Source organism: Macrobrachium nipponense, chromosome 12 (assembly GCF_015104395.2).
Source record: "Macrobrachium nipponense isolate FS-2020 chromosome 12, ASM1510439v2, whole genome shotgun sequence".
In the NCBI taxonomy this organism is placed as follows: domain Eukaryota; kingdom Metazoa; phylum Arthropoda; class Malacostraca; order Decapoda; family Palaemonidae; genus Macrobrachium; species Macrobrachium nipponense.
The window spans coordinates 88,610,277-88,633,904 of NC_087205.1; the positions used below are offsets into that span (position 1 = coordinate 88,610,277).

The 23,628-nt window shown below is 41.7% G+C and overlaps 1 protein-coding gene across 1 annotated transcript in view; it reads right to left on the reverse strand.

The window, feature by feature from the left end:
* LOC135224867 (U2 snRNP-associated SURP motif-containing protein-like) overlaps positions 1–23,628 on the reverse strand; it is a 59,360-nt gene that overhangs the window by 28,262 nt on the left and 7,470 nt on the right. Inside the window, 9 exon segments of the mRNA XM_064264192.1 lie at positions 12,445–12,607; positions 13,868–13,985; positions 15,573–15,688; positions 16,933–17,037; positions 18,934–18,976; positions 19,552–19,609; positions 21,353–21,516; positions 21,788–21,953; positions 22,148–22,224. Of these exon segments, the coding sequence (XP_064120262.1) occupies positions 12,445–12,607; positions 13,868–13,985; positions 15,573–15,688; positions 16,933–17,037; positions 18,934–18,976; positions 19,552–19,609; positions 21,353–21,516; positions 21,788–21,953; positions 22,148–22,224 (1,010 nt within the window).

Below are 23,628 nucleotides of genomic sequence, written 5' to 3' on the forward strand. Positions count from 1 at the left end.
ATATATTTAAGCCTCTATGCCGAAATACCGCCGCCAACATACTGCGGTATCCCTTAATAGTTGACACAACCAGATGACATTCTTCTTTGAGGAAAATAAGGAAATCCGCAATTTGGGTCACGAGGTACTGGAAGAGGAAATGTTCTTCCTCTTGCACCAACGTCTGAAGACATCCCACTTTGACTGGTATACACGCAAGGTGGAAGGTCTCCTCGCTCTTGCGATTGCTTTAGCAGCTGTTGCTGAAAAGCCTTTCTTTGCTCTGACCAAACTTGGACAGTCTGAAACCAGTCAGACTGAGAGCGAGGAGATTTTTGTGGTACCTGTCGAAGTGGGGTTGTCTGAGTAGATCGCTCCTTAGCGGAGCGATTCTTGGAAGGTCCACCAACCATTCCAGTACCTCTGTGAACCATTCTTGGGCTGGCCAAAAGGGAGCGATTAAGGTCATTCTCGTTGAATCGGACTCTACGAACTTCTTGATGGTTTAGCCCCAGGATCTTGAAGGGGGGAAACGCGTAGACGTCGAGTCCGTTCCAGTCTAGAAGAGAGCATCTATTGCTACTGCCTCTCGGATCTGATATCGGAGAGCAGTAAGGATCCAGCCTCTTGTTCTTTGACGTGGCAAAGAGGTCTATGTGTGGTCCCGCCCCATAACTTCCACAGGCTCTGGCATACATCCAGATGAAGGGTCCACTCTGTGGGAAGGACCTGATCTTTCCTGCTGAGGAGATCTGCTCTTACATTCCTTTCTCCCTGCACGAACCTGTGAGAAGCTTGATTCCTCTTTCTTCTGCCACAGAAGAAGGTCTCTTGCTGTCCTCGTACAGGGAGAAGGAATGCGTCCCCCCCTGTTTCCTGATGTATGCCAGAGCTGTAGTGTTGTCTGCGTTGAGCTGCACGTAACCGATCTTCTGACTTGGTTCTCGAAAGCCTTCAGAGCCAACCACACAGCCATCAACTCCTTTCTGTTGATGTGCCAGGCTACCCTGGTCCCCCACCCAGGTACCTGACACTTCGCTGGTTCCCAGAGTTGCACCCCACCCCATGTCCGACGCGTCGGAGAACAACACCAGTTGGGGGTCTGTGATTGAAGAGACAGTCCCTTCGCAAAGAGGTTGGGATCTGTCCCACCATAAAGAGATGTTTCTTGATGTCCTGGGATAACGACAGGGAGAACGTCAAATCCTGAGAACGACGACTCCAATTCCGATGAAGAAAGAAATTGGAGTGGTCTCAGGTGCAACCTTCCTAGGGAAACGAATTGCTCCAGAGAGGAGAGCGTCCCCACAGCAGACTCATCCACTCCCTCACTGTGCATACTTCTTTCCCTAAGAAGGTTGTTACTCTCTCGAATCCTCGGGCTATCCTTTCCTGCGAGGAAAAGCCCGAAAACTCAGAGAGTTCATCTGTATCCCGAGATACACACACTCTTGCTCGGGAATTAGTGATGACTTCTTGAAATTGACGAGAAGTCCCAAAGCCTTCGTCAATTCTAAGTTACTTGTAAGTCCTTCAAACAACGATCTTCTGAATTGGCCCTTATTAGCCAATCGTCGAGGTACATGGATATCTCACCCCTTTTCAAAATGAAGCCATTGAGCCACATTCCTCAAAATTCCCCGTGAACACTTGAGGGGCCGTCGAGAGGCCGAAACACAGAGCCCTGAACTGAAAAATTTTCCCCCCCATCATGAATCTGAGAAACTTCCTCGAGGAAGGATGGATCGGTACGTGGAAGTAAGCGTCCTGTAAATCCAAGGAAACCATCCAGTCCCCTGGACGAAGTGCTGCCAGCACTGATGAAGGCGTTTGTTCCATCGTGAACTTCTTTTTTCTCTACGAAGAAGTTCAGGGCGCTTACATCCAACACCGGATCTCCATCCCCCTGAGGACTTCGGAAAACTAGGAAAAGGCGGTTGTGTGATCCCCTTGAAAAAAGTGAGTGAGGAGGAGGAGCCGTAGGCGTAAGGGAATCCCCAAAAACTTGTAAAAGTAGCTCTGTAAGCTTCTTGTAAGAAGAGACAGCAGCAGAAGTGTTCGGTTCCTCATCCGAACCTTCTAGGACGTCTTCTCGAGGCGAGCGCGGAAGATCCTTATGTGACGAAGGGATCCTAGCAGGAGTTGAGCGAGAGGTTGGAGAACGCCCTCTCTTAGAAGAGTTCACATCCACTGGAGAACGATGAGAAGATCTGGGAAGTCTACGATGAGACTCCCTCTTCGAGGTATACGGAATCTCAGACCGAAGGAGAGGTAGGGCTCCTACTCCGAGAATCCTCGGAAACTCCACAGGGCGCTTACAGAGGAGCGAGCGCCTACTATACTCTATGCGCCTATCCTGAGGCGAGCGGCTGCCAGGAGAAGAGCGCCTATCGAGAGCAGAGCGCTTGCGCGGCTCTCCATACCTGTCCAGTGCGTACGATCAACGGAAGTCCGACTGGAAGGCGAAATGCGCCTACTAGGAGAAGGCTGCTTGCGAGACTCTTGACGTCTAACAAGAGGGTAACATTCAGGAGAAGGGCGCGCTCAAAACTAACGAGCGCCTACTTGGAGAAGGGCGCTTCCGGGATTCCTGGTGCCTACCAAGAGACAAACGGTCAGGAGAAGTGCGCCTAGAAGCGGGAGAGCGCCTACACGGAGAAGGGCGCTTGAAAGACTCTTGTTGTCTGCCCCTAGGAAGAATAATCAGGAGTATGACGCCTTAAAAGAGGCGAGCGCCTACTAGGAGATCTATGTGCAGTAGGCTCTTGGCGCCTACCTTGCGGGGTGAGCGGCTAACAGTAGGCCGTCTATCATGCACACGACTCCTACCAGACTCTAGATGCCTGTCAGGAGAGAAGTCACGATCCGACACTCGAGAAGTGACATCTGGAAGAAGAACGCTACTTGTATAAGGGCGCCTTCTAGAATCTTGAGGCTGCTGAGGAGAAGTTTCACGCGAGGGAGTTGAAGAAATCGCGTGATGAGCAGGTGCAGTGCGCTTACCGGAAGCGGGAATCCAATCTGGAGAAAAAACTTCTTTCTCCTAGAGCGTCCTACCGATGTTTGGCGTCTTGAAATCGAAAGAGAGCCAGGCGAGCGAGGGCGCTCAACGCGAGCGAGGGTGGGCGCTCACTCGAGCGAGGGTTCGCTCACGCGAGCCCCCACCTTCATACGAAACCTCCCCATATGAAGGAGAACGATCCTCTGAAGAGCGGCGCCTAGATCTCTTGATCGGAAGAGAAACGTCCTTCTTCCTACGTGATGTAACTGCTAGAGAGTCTTGCTAGCGCCGTGATCTGAGCTTGAAGTCCCGCGAGTACTCTCGTAGGAGATCTTCTTGTTCTTCCTCGGAAGCAGGCGCCGAGCGCGGGAGCGCGAGAAGAAGAACAATCACAGGATTTCTTGGGTTTCTTCGCCTCCACCGACGATTCTTCCGGGAAAACCTCCGGACTAGAAGCCAAAGGACTGCAGGGAGCCTTCCAAGCCTCTTCAACGGGCGCGACGCATCCGGGGAGTTCCAACCTCTCTTCGGAGAGGGAGACGACGAAGAGGAGAAGCATTGGCGTAGGAGCTCCTTCTTGTAGCGATCCGAGGCAGCCTGGGAGCGTACTTCAGGATCTGCGAGGGGACGCCTGACGGTGGGGGCTCTCCCTAGCCCTCCTGCGGCTTTCGACTTTCCTACTCCACTGGAACTGGGAGTCTGGAAGAGGTCTAGGGCCTAGAGGCACTAAGGAGCCCCGGTCAGACGCACCCCCACAAACACTGGGAGACTGCACCTGATCACTAACACTCTCCTTACCTTCCAACTGACGAATCTTCTGATCCATAGAACGATTCTTGGCTTTCAGAGCTGCCGCCTCCGAAGGCGAATCTTCGGCTTCGGTGCCGGGGAGCGGGGCTGCCACTTGGGAAGAAGGTTCTAATTCTACGTTAGTACTATTAGGATCCACATCCAACTCACTCCATTCTAGATCTGCTAGAACTTCTAGAGGAAGCCTTACGCACTCTATCACGTTCCAACTTCCTAACATAAGAAGAGAGAGCCTTATATTCTTCTTTCATTCAATCCCTTACATTCATTACAAGGGTTAGCAAAAGCACCATTCATTCCCCCTGCATTTCCTGCAAACCGTGTGGGGTCTACGAAGCTTTCGGCAACCTCACCTTACATCCTTCATTCACGCAAACCCTAAACAAAACCGAAGTTTTAACTACCGATTCTAGATCAGACATCGTTAAAGAAAATCAAACTCAAAATCAAACCGGTCCACAATCAGCGTATGCCAAGCCAAACAAAGCGAATACGTCACCAAAAGAAGTCCAAATTAACTCCAGGCAAGCGAGAATCGAAAAACTATCGAGAGGAACCGACAACAGTTGTTATCGTTCCCGCGCAGAGAACAATCTGACAAGCTTACGGGAGTGGTTCGTACATCCGCCACCCAGCGGCGGGTAAGGTAGACCACCTGACCTACCTGTCGCGTGTGCCGCGAGATTTGAAATTCTGTCGGGAACGTCGGAGACTATAGCTAAGTATATATCTGTCAGGGAAGTTCATGTACAAAAATACATTTTCTATACAGTTTAACCATAGACTAATCATTAATCAATAAGGAAGTTAGACATTAGAGGATGAATAGATACAGGAGTATGATGCAAATCTTAATGTCAAGTAGTATACTTGAGAAAGCATCAGGGAACTAAAATTTAAAGTATAAATTGTGTGTGAGAAAGAATTAAGATACTATTACATTTATTATACAATATTGAAAATTATTGCATGGATATGAAAAGGAAATACTAAAGGGATGCAGAATGTCATTTTTGGAAAGTAGTGGGTTAAGCAACTGGTTTTTAAGATAATCTTGACCATCACCAACTGCATATACCACATTGTCAATGAGGAAAAGAATTACAATTACAGTGAGAGATAAAATATAACAAGAAAAAGGTCCATGTAAAGTGTGAGTGGGCAGCAACAGGAAAATATAACTAACTATTAATGCCACTTAACCAATCTGACACACAGGCGGACTTGTAAATGAACATAACATAACATTACCAGGAAAATTAATATACCACAGACATACAGTGAGAAATATGATTGTCCAGGTCAAGATCTTTTCAACATTTAAAAGCTGATTTGCTACAAGATGACCAGAATACGTACTACCTTTACAATATGCTAGTAACTGTAAATCTACTAGCCTAAGCTAAAATTCCTTAAAATTTGCAGTTTGCTATCTAGTCATGTTAACAGTGTATGTACTCAATTTTTTTCCAAAAGCTTTCCTAGCATATATATATATAATGTTAGTGTCGTTAAAGAATTAAGGATATTATTCCAAAAAAGGCATTAACTTATAAAGAACTGAGAGAATGGCACGGAACGGATAATGATTTTTTAAGAAAGGATCTTGTTACTCTAAACGATCAGGTCTTTAGCCGTCAGGCATCTGGTTTCCATCTCCCCAAAACTCTATACGCCTCATCTCCAAAGATTTAGTGACTCTCTCGCGCCCGACATTTGTGACACTTCGAGCGTCGGAGGATTAATGTAAGGTGGACCTTCTCAAGAGCCTTCTGTTTAATATAACTAAGGGAAATTCAAGGCTTCATTGTTTCAAAGGTGGATAGTGTGAAAATCTTGGCTCCAACCTTTACAAGAATAGGCCTCTAGTCTTGACAAATCAAAGCCATGAGTGTCTGTCATAAGACAGCCCAAAAAGGGGTATCAACGAATGACCTATGAGGTTACCAAAGGGATACACCCCCAAGAAGCCAAGGCATCAAGCAGGAGGCGTTTCCTAATTTAGAGTCTACGAATCACTAAAGAAAATTTGACAGGAAGGCGGTTTTGTATAAAGTCTGTAGCCACTCAGACACAAGAAGTCTTTCAAAAGATGCCACACCCAGTCAAAATCCAAAAATCCAAAGGCGGTGCTAAGAAGATATCATCCTAATAAAAAGGCCAGACAGAGAGAGAGAAAGGCAGAAGAGAAAGAACAAGAGGAGCAGGGGAGAACAAAATGAGGAGAGTGGAAAGTGGGAGAACAGAGTGAAGAAGAAAGACACAGAGAGAAGCAAGAAAGAAGAATCCAGCGAAGAAGAAGAAGTGCAAAGTGTGGTGTGAAATAGACAGTGACTGTGACAATCAATACTCGGTAAATTTCCCTCGTGCCAATAGACTCGTAATTGCAACAAGTGCTTTCAAAGAAATAAGTTTTATTAGTCCAAGAGCCCAAAAACTCATTGGTGGAAAATTTATAAGAATCCCTAGAGAAGAATAAACATGTATAAGGACACTTCAATTTAATTTCTCCCAAATTTATAACCTTTTAGCTAATTCCAGAGTGAGAAAATTCAGCAAGGCGAGATATAATTAGATAAGGCTACTTCCCAATTTACAGCCTCCAAATCAGTGCACGTTACCTTTGGGCTGTGCGTAGAGTAAGTACCGTCACACACACACACACACACGTATATATATATGTACGTAGTTACATGACACTCGCCTTTTGAAGGGTTATGCCGAGAAACCATACAAATCATCTATCTTGTTCGCCACTGATGTTGGGAGACGAGATGATGATTCTCTCAAGGTATGCGCCCATCAGACGATAGTCAATTGCCTTCTAGAGACTGAGGTTCCTGATGGCAAGACAGAAGTTCTCATAGTAGTTGAATCTCAACTAAGGAGAAACAACACTATATACCAGTGAAAGACTAAGGTGAATGCGGACCTATGTCTTCACAACTGAATCGAGATTAGTCAACTCTCAAGATTCTGAACGTAGAAAGTCCTGTCGATGACACCAACCAGTGAAGACGGCTTTAATCCCTGTTGTTTTACAGAGGACTGAAAACGCTAAACCTCTATTTCATTGCTGTTCGCTGAGAAGTCGGAATTTGCAATGAAAGCGGAGTGTCTTTCAGTAATGAAAACACAGGGATTGTACTGCCTGAAGAACCGCTTCTCATGGGCTGGATCAGGGAGGACATTTCTATTACTTTGAGAGTAGAGCTGGCAGGGTGGGGAACAGGCGAAGTCTTCCGTTATTCATCTACAATTCAGGTTGAACATAAATAATTGCGCACCTACAAATTACGAAATGTATTTTAGAAGAAAAACTCAGATTGTCTGAAGAAATCTTTCTGCGTCGAAGCGGAAGACTAGGCTACAGACTTCTGTTACCGTGAGGTAAACAGAAAGATAATAAAAGTCTAGTGAGATATATCTGTCTGAAAATTCTCGCAACGGCAAAATGCGATGCAGGAGAGATGGTCATACACGTATGCAAGAATTCCAGCCAATCAGAGACATAAGTCTGTGATTGCCAGGCAGAGATTCGATTCGGTAGTCAATCATTGCAGAGGATGAGAGACAATGCCCGACCGAACTATCTCGGACAGCAAGCCATACTGGCTGAGGCAGGCAGGCTGGCAGGCAGCCCATACACTGCTAGCTCTCGCTCACTTGTCATCCTGAGTTGCCAGGTAATAGAACCATCGAGCGCAAGAAAAATACGCTCGAGCATTTGCATTTTAACCGAAATGGGAGGAAAGTAAACTGTCCTATTCGGTGAATGCAAATGCTGTGGTGGTGGTGTTGTAAACAATACCACTAGTATCTCAAAATCGAAACCGGTAACTCTTGGGAGGCTTGCAAGGCAGTCCTGAGTCACATACTCGGACAAATCAACTGATAACAGTCGCAAAAAAAATATACATAGTATATTTGTAGGTTCCTGTGCATTGACCTCCATCCTAAATTCTCTTCCATTCGACAAACAAGAATAAGGAATGGAAGCAGACCTCAATGAAGAGAGCGAAGGTGAAGTTTTCCTGAAGAAAGACTTCTACGGTGATAACAGGATACCGAAGACGAATAGTTCAAGCCGAACTGGATGTTTCCAAAACAGTAGCAGTGGAGAGGCATTCAAACTCTCGGTGCTATCCATTCTGAACGGATTGACGTATGTTCAGTAATATCCTAGGATTGAACCACCAAAAACAGTCTCTCCAGTTCGAACTCCGAGGAATAAACTCCACTGAATTTCCTTGTTCATTCTAGCATAACCAAGAAATAAGGGAAAAAAGAGAGGAGGATTGACTTTTATTGCCCGTTCTATCCCGGGGGTGACTGCGTACTGAGGCAATGGACCGTCAGGTTCATCCAAGCCAAGCCCCTCCAGAGATATTCTTCCTTAAGCAGCAGTGCTTCCTTCGAAATCTAGAATATCTCAGTATTAATGGCTTAGCAAGACTCCCGAGTTCGTAATAACAATTACCGGGAATGTCTGTCTCAACAGTGTGTTTGGAAATTACAGGAAAACCAAAACACGACTGAGACGCCAGAAATTCCAAGGAATTCGAGCATTCAGCGAAATTCCCGATTATCGTAGTAACAATTATCAGGAATTCTCATCTCGATCGTAGTAACAATTATCAGGAATTCTCGTCTTGCCCACTCTGGACCGTGGTCTCACCCAAGTGTTTGCAAATCGTAGAAGACCAAAACACTCGGAGAGTGCTAGTAATTCCAAAGAATTTCAAGCGCTCGGCAAAACCCCACAAAATTCGTCAGATGATCATTGGGTGGTGGTCCTCCCGATTCCCGTAGAAATCGAGGAGGAATGGGCAAGATCCTTCCTCAACGACGTGGACTTGGGTCCAGAAGGGCCCAAAGGTCCCTCCAGGAACAAAGTCCCCGACACTGAATCCTACAGAGAACGCTCTGCAGGATCCCTCCCATTCACATCGCCCCTCCCGGAGTAGCCATAGGAAGAGGGGGAATGGGGTAGGAAGACGATGCTCTCGCTCGCCTTGCCAATGGAACTAGCAGCCAGAGAAGCAAGTCACAGGCAGCCATCAACCTGTGGTGATGGCTGCTCCAAGAGTCTAGGCAAACGTTACCGTCTGGAGAAAATGTTTTCCCCAAGGAGGGTTACGAAAATCTTACTGTAGGCGAAACGTCTAGCACCACCGTGACTATCGTCTGGGTGGGGCTGAGCGTGCACCTGACAGGAGAGAGCCGATACCATCCTCCGACGTGTCCCAGTCCTCGTCGAGGCTGAAACCTCTCAAGAGGACCAAAGGGGGAGCCCACACCGGTCTCTGCATGCACGGTCCAGCAGGACCGTCACATGAACAGCAGTGATGGTCACTCCGTGAGTCTAGGAAATAGTCATCATCCTCGCCAGTCCCCACGATCTCCAACCACTTGAGCGTACGATCTGTATGGTCCCAAGACTGAACATGGCTCATGGATGGACCGCATTTATCACGGGCACTCCTGTTTGCTTCGTTCCTCCCGGTGTATAGAGCTGCAGGTCTGGACTAGCGGTCTCCTTGCGGAGAAGCGCTGGACCGAGGACAGTAGCGTCAGTCTCGTGCGTCAGGGGAGCTGCTACGAGCGCTCCTACCCTGCCTACCAGCAGAACCGGTAGGCTGGGAGGACTGCAGGCGATCGCCAACCCGCGGTGGCGATCGAGCTGCAGGTTGGGTGACTGGTAGTGTCCACTAATGCGGTGAGAGCGAGCACCGTCCTTTCAACACGCCACGGTACCAGGTCCAGCCTGGGGTACCTCTTCCCAGCCTTGCCACATGAACGGTCTGGTGGGAATGTCATGTCAACCCTGGGTACAGGACGATCGCTGCGCGAGCGATCGCCGGTCTGGCGAGAGTCACCTGAGCGACTCTTACCATCCTTCCGCTTTGTGCCTGGGTCTTTACGGTGAGCGTACTCAGCAGTCTGGACCTTGGCTGCCCGGTCACCCACTCCGTTATGCTCTCGAGCGAGTGGCCAAGACAGTTCCGGTCCGGAGGTGGAACCTCTGGAGCCGGAAGAGGAGGTACCATCGGTGGCTGGTATCTCCACGGTCCCCGTCTTCTTCCCTGAGGAAGGAGAGACGGGCCCCATTCCCAGAGGAACGGGAGGACCAGCAGAAGACCCACCTGTCTCACCAGAGCGAGACAGACCCTTAGAAGTCCCTGTGCTAGACTTCCTGGGGGGGAGGCCACCTTCTTCTTCCTCGGTTGGGGGCCTTGGAAGTCAAAGGGGAAGAGGCAGCAGAAGACGATGATGACGAAGACGATGACGACACCTTCCTCAGGATGGCAGAAGGTTCTCCCATCCAGGAAGGGGCTGTGGCGGCTGCCGAAGCAGCAGGCCCCAGCGCAACCTGAGAAGGAGGACCTGACAGAGCAGCAGTGGAGAGAATGCTTCCTCGAGGAGGGTTACGAAACTCTCACATGGCAGGTGAACTGTCTGCCACCACCGAGACTGGTCGGTCGCGCAAACATGACCGTCATCTAGGTGGAGCTGAGCGTGCACCTAACAGGAGACAGCCGTTACCGTCCTCCGACTCCTCGAGGCCAAAACCTGTCAAGAGGACTGGATGAGCAGCCTCTACTGGTCTCTGTGTGGACGGTCCCGCAGAAACATCACGTCAACCCTGGGTACTGGACAATCGCTCGCGCCAGTCTTGCAAGTCACCTGAGCAACTCTTACCATCCTTCTGCTCCGTGCTTGGGTCCTGACGGTGAGCGTACTCATCAGTCTGGACCTTGGCTGCACTCGGTGACGCTCGCGAGCGAGTGGCCAAGATGATTCCCGGTCCAGAGGTGGAACCTCTGGAGCCGGGAGAGGAGGTAGCTGGTACCTCCGTGGTCCCCATCTTCTTCCCTGAGGAAGGAGAGACAGGCCCCGTTCCAGGAGGAACAGAAGGACCAGCGGAAGACCCACCTGTCTCACCAGAGCAAGACAGACCCTTCCTTAGAAGTCCCGTGACAAGACTTCTTAGGGGGGGAGACCACCTCCTCTTCTATGGCAAAGAGCCAGGAGTCGAAGGGGTGGAGACATGAAAATATGATGATCTCGAAGAGGAGGATGACGACACTTGATGAGCTCTCTTCCTCCAAAATCTGCCAGACTTCTACCACAGGAATAGATAAACATCACAGGGTAGCGGTGAAAGCTTTGTCCAGTGACATAACTCCAGGGTAGTAGTGGTAAATGAAAATGATTACCAGCAGGGGATCAGTACACACACTCGAGGATTGGTATCACAACATGCTACGAGTCACAGGTACAATTTCAAGGTTAGGATAACCAATACAAAGAGCTATCCAACCAATACTGCTGTAAACACAAACACCACTGTTAGTCTGCAAAATAAAGAAAGTGATTAAAGTGATAAAGATACTCCTCTCGCATCCAAGGGCACCGCCCGTCCGAAATGAGAGGAGATCTCCCAAACACCAACACCACACGCCTCCTCTTCTACCTTCGTCCGATAGTAAGTGAAAGGATGAAGAGAAATTACCATAAAAACAAAACAAGGACAAACCTCTGAAGTTCCCCTTGGTAATTCCCAAGCGGAAGAGTAATTTTCGGATGAATACATGTCTCATTACAGGTTCAATATTACTCAAGTTAAATACATGTCTCGTCCTCACGTTAAATACATATCTTGTCCTCACGTTAAAGAGCGAATGTAAATAATATGTTGGCATACCTTTGCCGTCGACTCTTAACACAAAGTAGAAAGGTGGCTATAAAGGCTATCACAAAAAGTGGGTTTGTATATTAACTGAATTTAATATTAATATCAAACACCGTATACAGTGGACCCCCCATATTCGCGTTCTCTGGATTTGCGTACTCACACATTCGCAGATTTCTCTTGGGAACGTTTCCCCGCACTATTCGTGGAAAATTCGTGCATTCACTGTATTTTTCTATGAGAAATGTCCACGGATTCCTGTTTTTTTTTTTTTTACCAATTCCATCATAAAATGCACTTTTTGTGATAAAACTATTAAAAAACCAAGTATCAAAATTTTAAGTGGTTTTTCTTGAGTTTTAACTAACAAAATAGGCTGTTTTTAACATTTTTATAGGGGTTCCAAACATTCGCGGATTCTAACTATTCACACGTGTGTGTGTGTGTGTGTGTGTGTGTGTGTGTGTGTGTCTTGTACGCATCCCCCCCCGAATACGGGGGAACCACTGTATACCTAATTTAAGAAAACAAATATAAACCAGAAAGATCCCACCGGGTAAAACTGATCAACGACCAGTCAGCAAGAGCTCACAAACAGGTCTTCATCGGAAGACGGGCGAAAGCAAAGTGGAGTGTTTATATCCGGGCAGGCTAGCCTACCCACCTGCCACACGGTAGTTACTGCCTAACCACCTTGTTCAAGATTTAACGGCTGTAATTCCAGCTACGCCGAAAGTAATTCCTTATGTAAAAGACCGAGGGTTTATATACTGTGTAGGAACAACTAATCTTTTATCCAATCCTTTGTACATATGGTCATAACTAACAACTTCATTCTCTCTTGACCTAAACTACTGATGAAAGGTATTCTTAACTAACAAGTGACAAGTTTGTTCCTCAAAAACACATCTAAATTTGAGGTACTCTACAGAAAATTGATCTTTTCAAGACGACTTACTTTTTTTGGTAATGCTGTATCATTATTGGTTAATGCTTCTGTGATGCACTGGCATATCTCCTCAGCCGCATCAGCATGTTCAATACACCAAACCATGGCTTCTCCTACTTTTTCTCTTTCTGGGATTAAATTTCGGATCATACACTCTAACCTCCCTCTTTGCCTGTAAAAATAACAGTTGATTAACAACAGGAGTAATCAAAATGAAAATTCAAAAACATCAGAGAAATTACAATATTCTATACATTAATTAAGTTTCTATACATTAATTAAGTGTCGCCCTTTATCGCTCCACCAGCGAGGCCATTCGAGATGTCGTGACGTCACTCCCAGCATCCTCTCAGCCTATGACGTCAACTGTGGTGGAATCTCTGACTCCCATTGTTGTGACATCATCTCCATCTTCGCCTATAATGTCATCATAACCTCTTGCTGAGCCATCAAGCTACAGTCGAGAGGCTGTACTCTTGTTTTTCGAGAGAGGTATTCTGCTCTCTCTGGCAAGAAGAGTCATAGCAGGAACATAGAGGGAGTAAGATCTCTCCTCCTCCTCCTCCTTGCCCTCGAGTCAAACGGATAATTCTAGACTTTGCGGCGTTGTCTTCTGCCAGGAAGAGGAGTGCTTCGCCGCCTTCTCAACATGGACGTCTCTCCCTGACATGTACATGTACGTGGCCATGGAAGTGTTACCCCTCCATCTCAACCATCTATGTCTCCTGTACCTGTTCTGGTCTGTCATAAGGCTCCGATTAAGAGGTCAAAGGTGCCTACTACGACAATGTCTCCTGCACCTTCTAAGGACTCTTCTCTCTGCAAATGTGTTGTGATTGGGGGTCAAGAACACAAGGCGACTGTGGTCCGTGGACATGTTTCTTGTTCGCCTTCCAAAGATCAGGACTTTAGAGATCAGTCTCCTTCAAGACATTTGCTTCAGTGTCATCCTCACCCTGGTTGTCCATTTGTGCAATTGTTTTTTTTCTTATCCATCACAATTATGCGATGGATTCAAATTTGGATGTGTCCATAACAAGTTATCACTAATCAAAAGTTCACTGCACTATATAACATGGTGTAGCAATCGCCCACAGGCTCACAAGGTTGTTTCTTGAATAGTACTACATTTCTGCAGTTTGTGTTCTTGTTAAGGGGCCAGGCATTTAAGAGACTTTTACCATGATTATTAAAAAAAATATGTTATACTATAACAATTAATTACATAAACTGTTAATTTACAGAAACCACTTGTCTGCACAGAACATTACTGGTCAAACTCATCAAAAATAATATTCATGATAAGAACCATTGCTCTGTAAAACAATACAGACACTTCTTATTCAATTCATTTGAAATGACAATGAAATGCAATAAAAAAAAAACTAGCCAGCACAACACAGTATGCAACCAACTATGTATGTATACTTACGCATTAGATAATGATCCTTTTTTATTCTTATCATCCTCCTCCTCTTCGATCTTAATTAATTCCTCTGGCATCCCTTGTAAAAATGGATTGAGGGGTGGAGGCTTCCATATTGATCCACCTAGAAATGAGGTCAATTCATTAACACCTTATTAAAAGCAGTTATGAGGTCAATTCATTAACACCTTATTAAAAGCAGTTATGAGGTCAATTCATTAACACCTTATTAAAAGCAGTTATTATTTAAAAATTTGATCAGACTCCTGTATAAAGTTCATAGATCCCTATAATGAGTGGCCAAAGTATTTGTTCTTAGGAACAAACACTTTAGCTAACCTAGGTTCCCCATAAAGGAGCATAGTATCTATTACAGGGGCTTATGCGCCTAGCAATTTTTATGCAGTGCGTTTACCATCTCCTTACCTCATTGCTCAACTTCTTAAAATCTGCCTTCCCCCACCTTTTACCTATCACTGGGGAACCAATCCTTTGGTCAAGCCAAATGAGAACTTTGAAAATTGACTCTGCTATCTAATTAAGCTAATGCATAATAATTTAAGAGTGGGAGAAAACTGGAAGGACAAATTGATTAGACAACTATTAAAATAAAAAAAGGCGATTCAAAGAAACTGATCTTTTGGAATTTAGTAATGACGACTAAAAACTTTCACTTTCATGACAAAAGGCACAAAAAGTATTAACACCTGACGTGCAATGAAGAATAAATAACATGGTAGTTATTCATTCTGCACTCACACTTTCTCTATGCAATTACTATATCAAAATTACAAAGATGCAACTTCCTATGCATACCTTAGCTACAGTTTTAGACTACAGTACCAAGTTATAATGGAGCTCACTTGGCTTTCTGGTAAAAGCAAGCCTAAAATTGAAAGGGCAATTGTATGCACTCTTTTACCTATACCTTTCTAATCAATTGTTATTGTTTTCACTCTTTCACTTTCAACTCCTGTTAATGTACCAGTCCACAAAACTGTTGTGAATGTTGCCTGTAAGTGACCCTTACCGGGAAATGTACATCAGTTTACTTGGACAAACATACAGGCTATCTCTAGATCATTAAAAAATCTATATGACAAATATTTCTCTTTCCATATGCATTTGCAGGGGATGTGGTGCTGCATCATTTTTGGGTACCATCTTAACTGATGAATATGGGCCTAAACCTAACATCTCGGAATTTTAGGGGTTAGACTCTACAGGTATATATGGCATAGGAAACATATCCAAGTGCAACATTTATGAGTGAACCAAATGGATAAGCAATAAGCAGATATTGGTGAGTATATACTCTTAGGTGGATGGGATTTATTTGTGGCTTTTATTTATCTTTAAGGAACTACAGGAGAATTTAATTAAACTTTGTTTCAAGAAAATGTGGGACTATGCCATATTGATGGTTGCTTTGAAATGCAAGGCGTATCCATGGATGGGGATGGAGATTATAACAAGACACATCAATTTCTGCCAATTTTTTTTTAAGGTACTACATAAGAACTGAAATGAAATCTGACCCAAAACCACTTCAATGAATGGATGCATAGTTTGAATTCACTTTCTTTCACTGATAACAGACTATATCAATGAAAATCCTATGCTTGTCTCCTCCCACCAAGCGGTCTACCTTTCTCACATATAATTTTTTTTCTTTCAAGTTAGAAAAAGCCAAGAAAATAAAAATTTCTACCTTCAAACATTCTGAAAGGTTTTGTTGACCACCGACTAGGTGAATCTCCTTGTAGAATAGAAAAGAGTTTCCATCTGTAGTATACATGTGCTGGACTCTGATTTTCAAACAAGAACCTAGAAATTATAAAAGACGACATTCAGAATATGTTCAGTAAGCTCAGTCTATAATACAGCAAGTTAAATTTATAATACACCACAGATCTTTAGAGAATAATTCAACCCAAATCAAAAGAAACAAGTTAAAGCACCTACAAACAAAATCTTTCAATATGGGAATAAATAATAACGGATTCACACAATTATAATTAGGTAGCATATTATTAATAAATAGTTCAACCGTGCCCCCAAGGTAATATATTTCACTCTCACTGGGCTGGCAAAAATTTGGATTTTAAATTTCATTTAATACTTTCTTATTTAAAGGCTGAAAACTAATAAATTAAAACTGCCAAAAAAACTTCCCTTAAATGATTTCTTATACAAAACTTATTAATGATAATTAGCATTTATTCCATGATAATTACTTTGTTCCATATGTATAAAAAATCCACTATCCATTAACTAACTCTCTCATTTCATTCCTATGTAATTTTTCAACAATATTTTGTAGTTAAAACACACACTTTTACTCTCTTACATGTTTTATTAGTTTAGTGAGTTTAGCTTTTCACATCCTTTTACCTTAGATTACTTTAAAATATAGTATCCACTATTTCTCTCAATTGTAATCATTTTTCTCTTTTCCCTGGTCCAGTTTGTATTATTACTTTTTAATAATCACTGTTTTTCTTTATGCTGTTCATGGCACTCTTCTTTTTATAGCTCAGTTTGTATTCTTACTTTTAAATACTATATTCACTATTTCTCTTTATGCTCTGTTCATGGTTCTTCTCAATTCAGTTTGTACACTTGCTTGTGTTATCTTTTTCTTGTCATGTTTCTGTTTGTGAAGAAAAATTTTTCTTTTCCTCAGCCCTACCAGAAATTTTTAAACAATCATCCTTTACAAACTTATGAATTCAGGCCTATAAGCGTGGATTTTCAGATAACACTCTTTTGTGTATTTACAGTCATTCATTTAACAAACTAGTCAATTTTGCTTCGCTCTCTTGATAGTAATGGTTATATGTAGGATACTCCAACATCTAGAGGACACATAGGGTTTACATCAATCCTTGTACCCACAATTTTATTATAACCCTTCAACTTGTATTATACACACATTTTGTTTAATGTACAGGTTGAGGCCACACAATTCACTGTAATCCTTTAATCATTTCGTATCAAGCAGTATCAGCTGTACAACTTAAGGTCACGTAAGTAAGGGAAATGAAACTTCAAAAGAAAGCTGATCTCACCTGAATTCTGGATTATTTATCTCCCTATTCATGATCATGGCTTCAAACATAGGTCCTTCACGAATAATAAATTCTATAGTACGGTGTATAAGCTGCAACAGTGATCTGATGAAATAAGAGAATTAAAATTTGGTTATTTCAGGCAATAAAAGTCTACAGTATACACACAGATATATGAATACATATATTTATTAAATCTACATAATAAAAAGGATGAATTATCAGTAGTAGCCAAAATGAGCTAATAAAATCTATATCACAAATTTTAGTTACATAATTTCAACATCACAAGTTACAAAATAACTACATTTTATTCTTAAAGCCACTTTGGGTAGTACTATAATTCATACAGTAAATAAATATTCATCTTCAGTGTGCTGAAAAATAAGATTACACTAGAAATCATAATTACATACATTACAAAAATTCAGTGGTGGTGGTATTTCAAGTTAAGTTTATTTTCTACTATGTTCTGTTTTTTCTTTTCAAGTGTAGCTAAAGTGCTTTCATACAAAATTAAGTTATGTAATATTATCATTACAGTATTATATGACTTGAGCAACACAATCAAAACTTCATTATTTTAATTATTGCATTAAAAAAACACTGAGAATACTGTATATGAACAAATTCTACAAGAACCTATTTCATAAATTTCATATTCTGTTCTGCAACAAATACCTGCTAACATCATATTCCAAAAAGGAAATACACCATTCTCAAGATATAAGCATTGCCTAAATTGTATTACCTTCATAATGATGTTAGCATGATTTGCATGCCTGTGAAATAACTCAAAATTTACATCTTTTAAATGTCCTGCAACCAATGCTCAACCTAAGATTCTCTCTACAATTTGAAAAGAATACAAACAAGGACAAAATGAAGAGGTTTACCTGTTAGATGAATAGAAGAACATGGCATATTCTTCATGGCACAAATAAAGACGGGAAAGCTGAGATTTTTTATATATAAATCACCTTGGGAGTTCTTACGTTTCACATTAGACAGGTTATTGAAGAATAGTACTATTATCACATGGGAACCAAAATTTCCTCTTTTGTACCTAGCTCTGTTGCTAAGAGGGGCCCTCACAAATATAGGCCATGAGAGCTGAGACCCCATGAGAGACATGTCCATCATGTTCACTATAAAAGTTCACTGCATCAGTTTGCACTAGCTGAAGTCTTTTAGGAGTCCCAAACTCTGACCAACAGCTGCTGCTGTACCCGGATGAAGCCCTCAACCGCCATAGAAGACAGCCCGATGAAGCTGTGGGATAGAGTTGTAACCCCTGAAGCCCCCCTATATGTCTGCTTCTATCCCTGCTGTAAAAGATTTTTTAAATGTTGCTCAAATTGCAACAAAATTCGCAGTTAAAAGTTGTCGATGCCGCTGAAGAAACATCACGGTGATAAGACTGCCCCTCAAAATGGCAAAGGAAAAACGCCACGCACAACGAACAGCTGTATGGGATAGACGGTTTGTGGGGGCAACCCACATTATATTTCGGAGAAACGTCCACAAAATGGAGAAAGAAAAAAAAATCTTGTGCACCTATAAAAAAATGGTTAACCAATTAGAAATAATGAGTAATAATAAAGTACTGCTACTTGTAATAACTTAACTTCATTCTTCTTCCTTCTGCAACCGATGCCGTCTCCACTTGCCCTTATCCTTGGTAACTGCAAAGTGATCTTCATAGTATAAATAAAACATCCCCCAATCCATTAGTCTAGTTTAATTAACCCTACCAGCTGCCTGTTCAAGAAAAAAATCCTTACCTCCTTAATTCTCATAAGAATCATTTAACTCTTCAAGTACCATTTGGACAAAACAAACTTATAAAGAATCCTGCTTTAAAGCAAGCGATTGTCCATAAAACAAAAGCCTTCCAAATGAACATATGAGGCAGCTGGTAAGGTACATTGGAACAGACTTACCAGTGGGCAGGGAAGTCGGAAGAAGTGGTAAACAAACTAAGACGGGTTCTCTCTTTACCTTTCTGTTGGGATAACCACTTTGACAACAGCCCTTTGTAAAAATCTGTAGGAATAGAGCAGCAACAAAGATAACAGATGGGTTGGTCTTTGTTCCTATAAACAATCATATTAATCTTTAATTGCCCTTCTCTCATGTTTGCCCCACCCCATGTGATATAAGAAAAAAAAATTGTTAAATAAACTTCTAGTAATATATAGACAAACTTTATGGCTGTTAGTAAAGTTTAAAATGTAATACTAATCATTTATTACTTATGAATGCCAAACATGAGGAGGACTGAAGCCTAATTATATAATTAGCAAGGCATTCATCAGTCCCTGACTCAAATGACAAAATAATGAACATATCAAAAGATAAATCAATCATTCTTCCCATTAACCCCAAAAGGAAATCAGTAACAAAATATAGACTGTATCAGCAAACTGAAAAGAGGGAGGTATCCGTATAATGAATTATTATCAAACAGAACAATCATTGCTTTGTAATATATAATTTCACAATTAATCAAATTAAATCAATATAGCAAAACAGTCAATATTCAAGTGATCTATAAACCTCAACATATACACTTCTCAACCCAAGACAACATAGTGCATGCAAAGTTGTCTGGTAATACCTTGTCCAACTCCAGCTTGGACTCGTCGATTGGGAATGATGATCCAACGGGAGGCACCTGTAAAGACAAAAAAATTTCCAATAATAACATGTTCAAATCAGGAAATTACTACCTTCCTGGCATGAGCATGTTAACACCAAAACACAACCTGTAAAACCACTAATTCTGAGATAAAAACAAGCAAATTTTTCCACAGGTCTTTACAAAACTAAAGTAATGAATATAAACCATGATATTACAATAGATCAAACTAGTTTGTACTTATTCATAAGCACGTACAAAACTTTTTTTCCCTGGTATATTGCTCCATGAAGTAACAAGAAATATTCAGGAAATATAAGTGCACATTTCTTCTATTCTTCCAAGCCTTTCCCTCAAAAAGCTTTGATGTCACTTCTGCAGTTTAATAGTTGGTGGAGCAAAAAATTTTCACAGGTAACATCACAAATGAAACAAAAAATTTTACCCTAACATCAGCCAGTACAAAATTTTGAATACAGTGGAACCCCCGTATTCGCGTTCTCCGGATTCGCGGACTCACACATTCGCAGATTTCTCTCGGGAACGTTTCCCTGCATTATTCGCGGAAAATTCGCACATTCGCGGTATTTTTCTATGAGAAATATCCATAAATTCCTGGTTTTTTATCAATTTCACATAAAATGCACTTTTTGTGATAAAACTATTTAAAAAACCAAGTATGAAAATTTTTAGTGGCTTTTCTTGAGTTTTAACTAACAAAATAGCTGTTTTTAGCGTTTTTATAGGGGTTCCAAACATTCGCGGGTTCTAACTATTCACGGGGGGGTCTGGCACGCATCCCCGGCGAATACGGGGGGACCACTGTACTATCATTAATATGTTCGTATTATTGTTAAAAATTACCTATGGCAGTACAAATCTTTCTCCTATTCATCACTCAACTGATTATGAATGAATGTATGGAACCCAGACATATGATCATTGCTGGTACCAGGGAGGCCATTCAGTGTCACTGAATACTATGGGAAATACAGCAAAAGGATCTCCAGCTCAAAACCAAAATCAAAGGATAAGCAAACAATATGAAGTCATTAAAGATACAGAACGACTGTTTGCAAGCAGAAACTAATGCCACACTACGATGAAATTCTTAATTTTTTACTTTATATTTTTTCCATACTTATATAGTTTGTATATATTCTCTTATATAGCATTCATTATATAACAAGCCCCTTATTATGTAAAGCAATCTTACATCATATTCACAGCCCAAGAAGAGTCTACTTCAGACTCAGAGGTCTGGAAAAACTAAGCCCTATTAATAATGACTTCATATTCAACTACATACAATCGAAATTACTTTTACTTTTTCAAGAATCTTTTAAGCCACAATAAAATTATTTCTGACTCAGATAAAATAAACACTAAATATTTATGAAACCCAAAAATGTTACCATAGTTCAATACATCAAGTAAAATATTTAAAAAATCAAATACATAAAGTACAATATTAAAAAAAAAACACAAAAAAAAACAAGGTATTAAAGGATCTGCTTTGGTCTACTTGTTTTTGTATTTCAATACTATTAAGATTTTTCCATCCCACTAATTTTACTTTGGAGTCATCTGGACATTAAAATAAATTGTTTTGGACTTACTTTAATAGCAGTTACAACTAACGAATGGCATGCGCAAAGCCTAACCACTAAGTATAAGGTAAAAGGTGATTTTTGCAGCAATTTTTTTTACAGCTTTATCTTTTACAATGAAAGAAATATGGCACTTATTGTTCTACTACTTGATGAGAAATCTAATTACCTTGTCTCTGTCTCTTTTATCCGGTTGAGCGTTGAATGGCAATCCAGAAGGGGGCGGGGGTAAAGTGAGTTCGACTAAAGCAGGGGGAATGTATATTGGATGTAGGGGAATAGGAACTGCCTTTCCCCAACCAAGTTTCATTTCAAAGCCATCAATATCCTTACCTGAAAAGGAAAAGCAATGAGCTAATAATGTTTTAACTATACAATTTATCAACAAATAAACATTGTCATTACTATAAAATCAAAACTACACAAATTGTCTTGCTAGATACACAACAGAAAAAGGACTCACTCTTGTATGAAACCTTGAAAACCTGAGTACCCCAGGAAAATTTTTGCCTGTATACTTCAAAAAATGTTTTGCCTCCAACAAAGTAACATCATCAAATCTTTATTTAAACCTGACCAAATGTTTAGAAGCATCAAAACTTACCATTCAGGGCAGCTAAAGCTCTCTCTCCATCTTTACGATTCATAAATGCAACAAAACCACAGTTACGTCCACGATTCCTCTCATCATCTGTACGTGGCCACATAATCTTGATTGAGGCTAGTGGCCCATACCTTCCAAATAGTTCCATCAATCTTTGCTCCGTAATCTGTTAAAAAAATTACCTTAAACTCAGGTACACTGTAATAAATGGCCCGCCCTCTAAGAATTTAATATTTTAACTCAGTTGTCTGGTTGTATCAAAAATACTCGGTTTGGTTAAAATCTTTTATATTTGGTCACAACAGTAACACTTCAAATGATATCATAAAAACATCAAACAAGAGCATGAATGAAACAAACCTTTGGGCTCAAGTTTCCCAGGTATAAATTTGTAGTTGTAGGGTCACCCGGATCAAAGCTTCCAATTTTTGCATCATCTGTTGGACAAAAGCATCATACATTAGCTAATAAAAATTTAGGCAAGAACAACTTGAACCAAACCATCAACTTACTCTACATTAAACTAGTGCAATTAATCTTGACTTATTAAACAAATATGATTTGCTCAAACATCAATATACAATACACTTGCCCTTGACACAAGCAGAGGATTGGTTCTTGAACCCAATGACCACCAACTTAAAATCAGCATATGTAACAGTGCCTTCTATGCAATGTTATCTGCATATGCATAACCTACTCACATCCAACAGTTTACTTTTTGTACATCATTTTAATTCTGCTCTTAGCAGCAAGTTAAATCATCATTAGTTTAATTTAAACTAATCACTAAGTCAACATTCTTGACCCTGAAAAGGCTTCTCCAAAGGATTTCCTTTCTTTAACTTTACACAGTTCCTCGTTGGACGAGTTGGCTATGTGCTCACCTACCAATTTAGTAATCTGAGTTCGATTCCCACTCTGCCAACATGGAATTGGAGGAATTTATTTCTGGTGGGTAGATTTCGTCAAGTTAATTCTCGTAATATACCTGGATGGAATGACTTGGTTCAAGATCTGTATACATACTCACGAGAAATGTTTTTACTGTGGAGGCAAAATGGTAGCCCGAGGGAAGGACACACTACATTACTAATGAGAGGCAAGAGCGCAGTTCAAACTTGCTCTTAAGCACTGCAGTTTAAATGGAAAACAACTAAGAGCCAATTTAATGTCTAGAAACTTAGAATCTGGTGATTATCCTCGTCTTTGGAAAGATATCCAGTCCTTAAATCCCAAAACTAAAAAGCTATCACAGAGAGTAGGGGAAGCAGTCGGAGACGAGGCTATCGCAAGTATGTGGGGCGATCACTTCAACAATATCCTGAATTGCATAAATGATCAAGATTCCCGAAGGGATGTAGATAACCTCCTTACTGACAACATTCAATTTCATTTTGCAGACCGTATTACGCCAGGTAACATCAGCGATGCCATAAACAGCCTACCTAATAATAAATCACCCAGCTGTAATGGTCTTCCTGCAGAGGCTTTCAAACTCTGCCATCAGATAATTAACATTCTGCTAGCTGCCCTATTTAATGTGTGCATAATTCACCAGTTTTTTCCAGGCTCCCTACTCTTAGTTCACTTGATACCATTAATCAAAAACAAGCTAAAGGATGCAGCTGACCCTGGCAACTACCAGCCAATTGCAATCACAACGATCGCATCGAAGATACTTGAGTCGGTTCTTCTAGTGAGACTTCTCCTTTCTACACACCACTGACAACCAGTTCAGGTTTAAAGCAAATCACTCAACCGACACCTGCATCTACATACGTAAAGAATTGCTGAACTACTACCTATCATCAGCCTCTCCTGTTTTCCTTTGTTTTGTG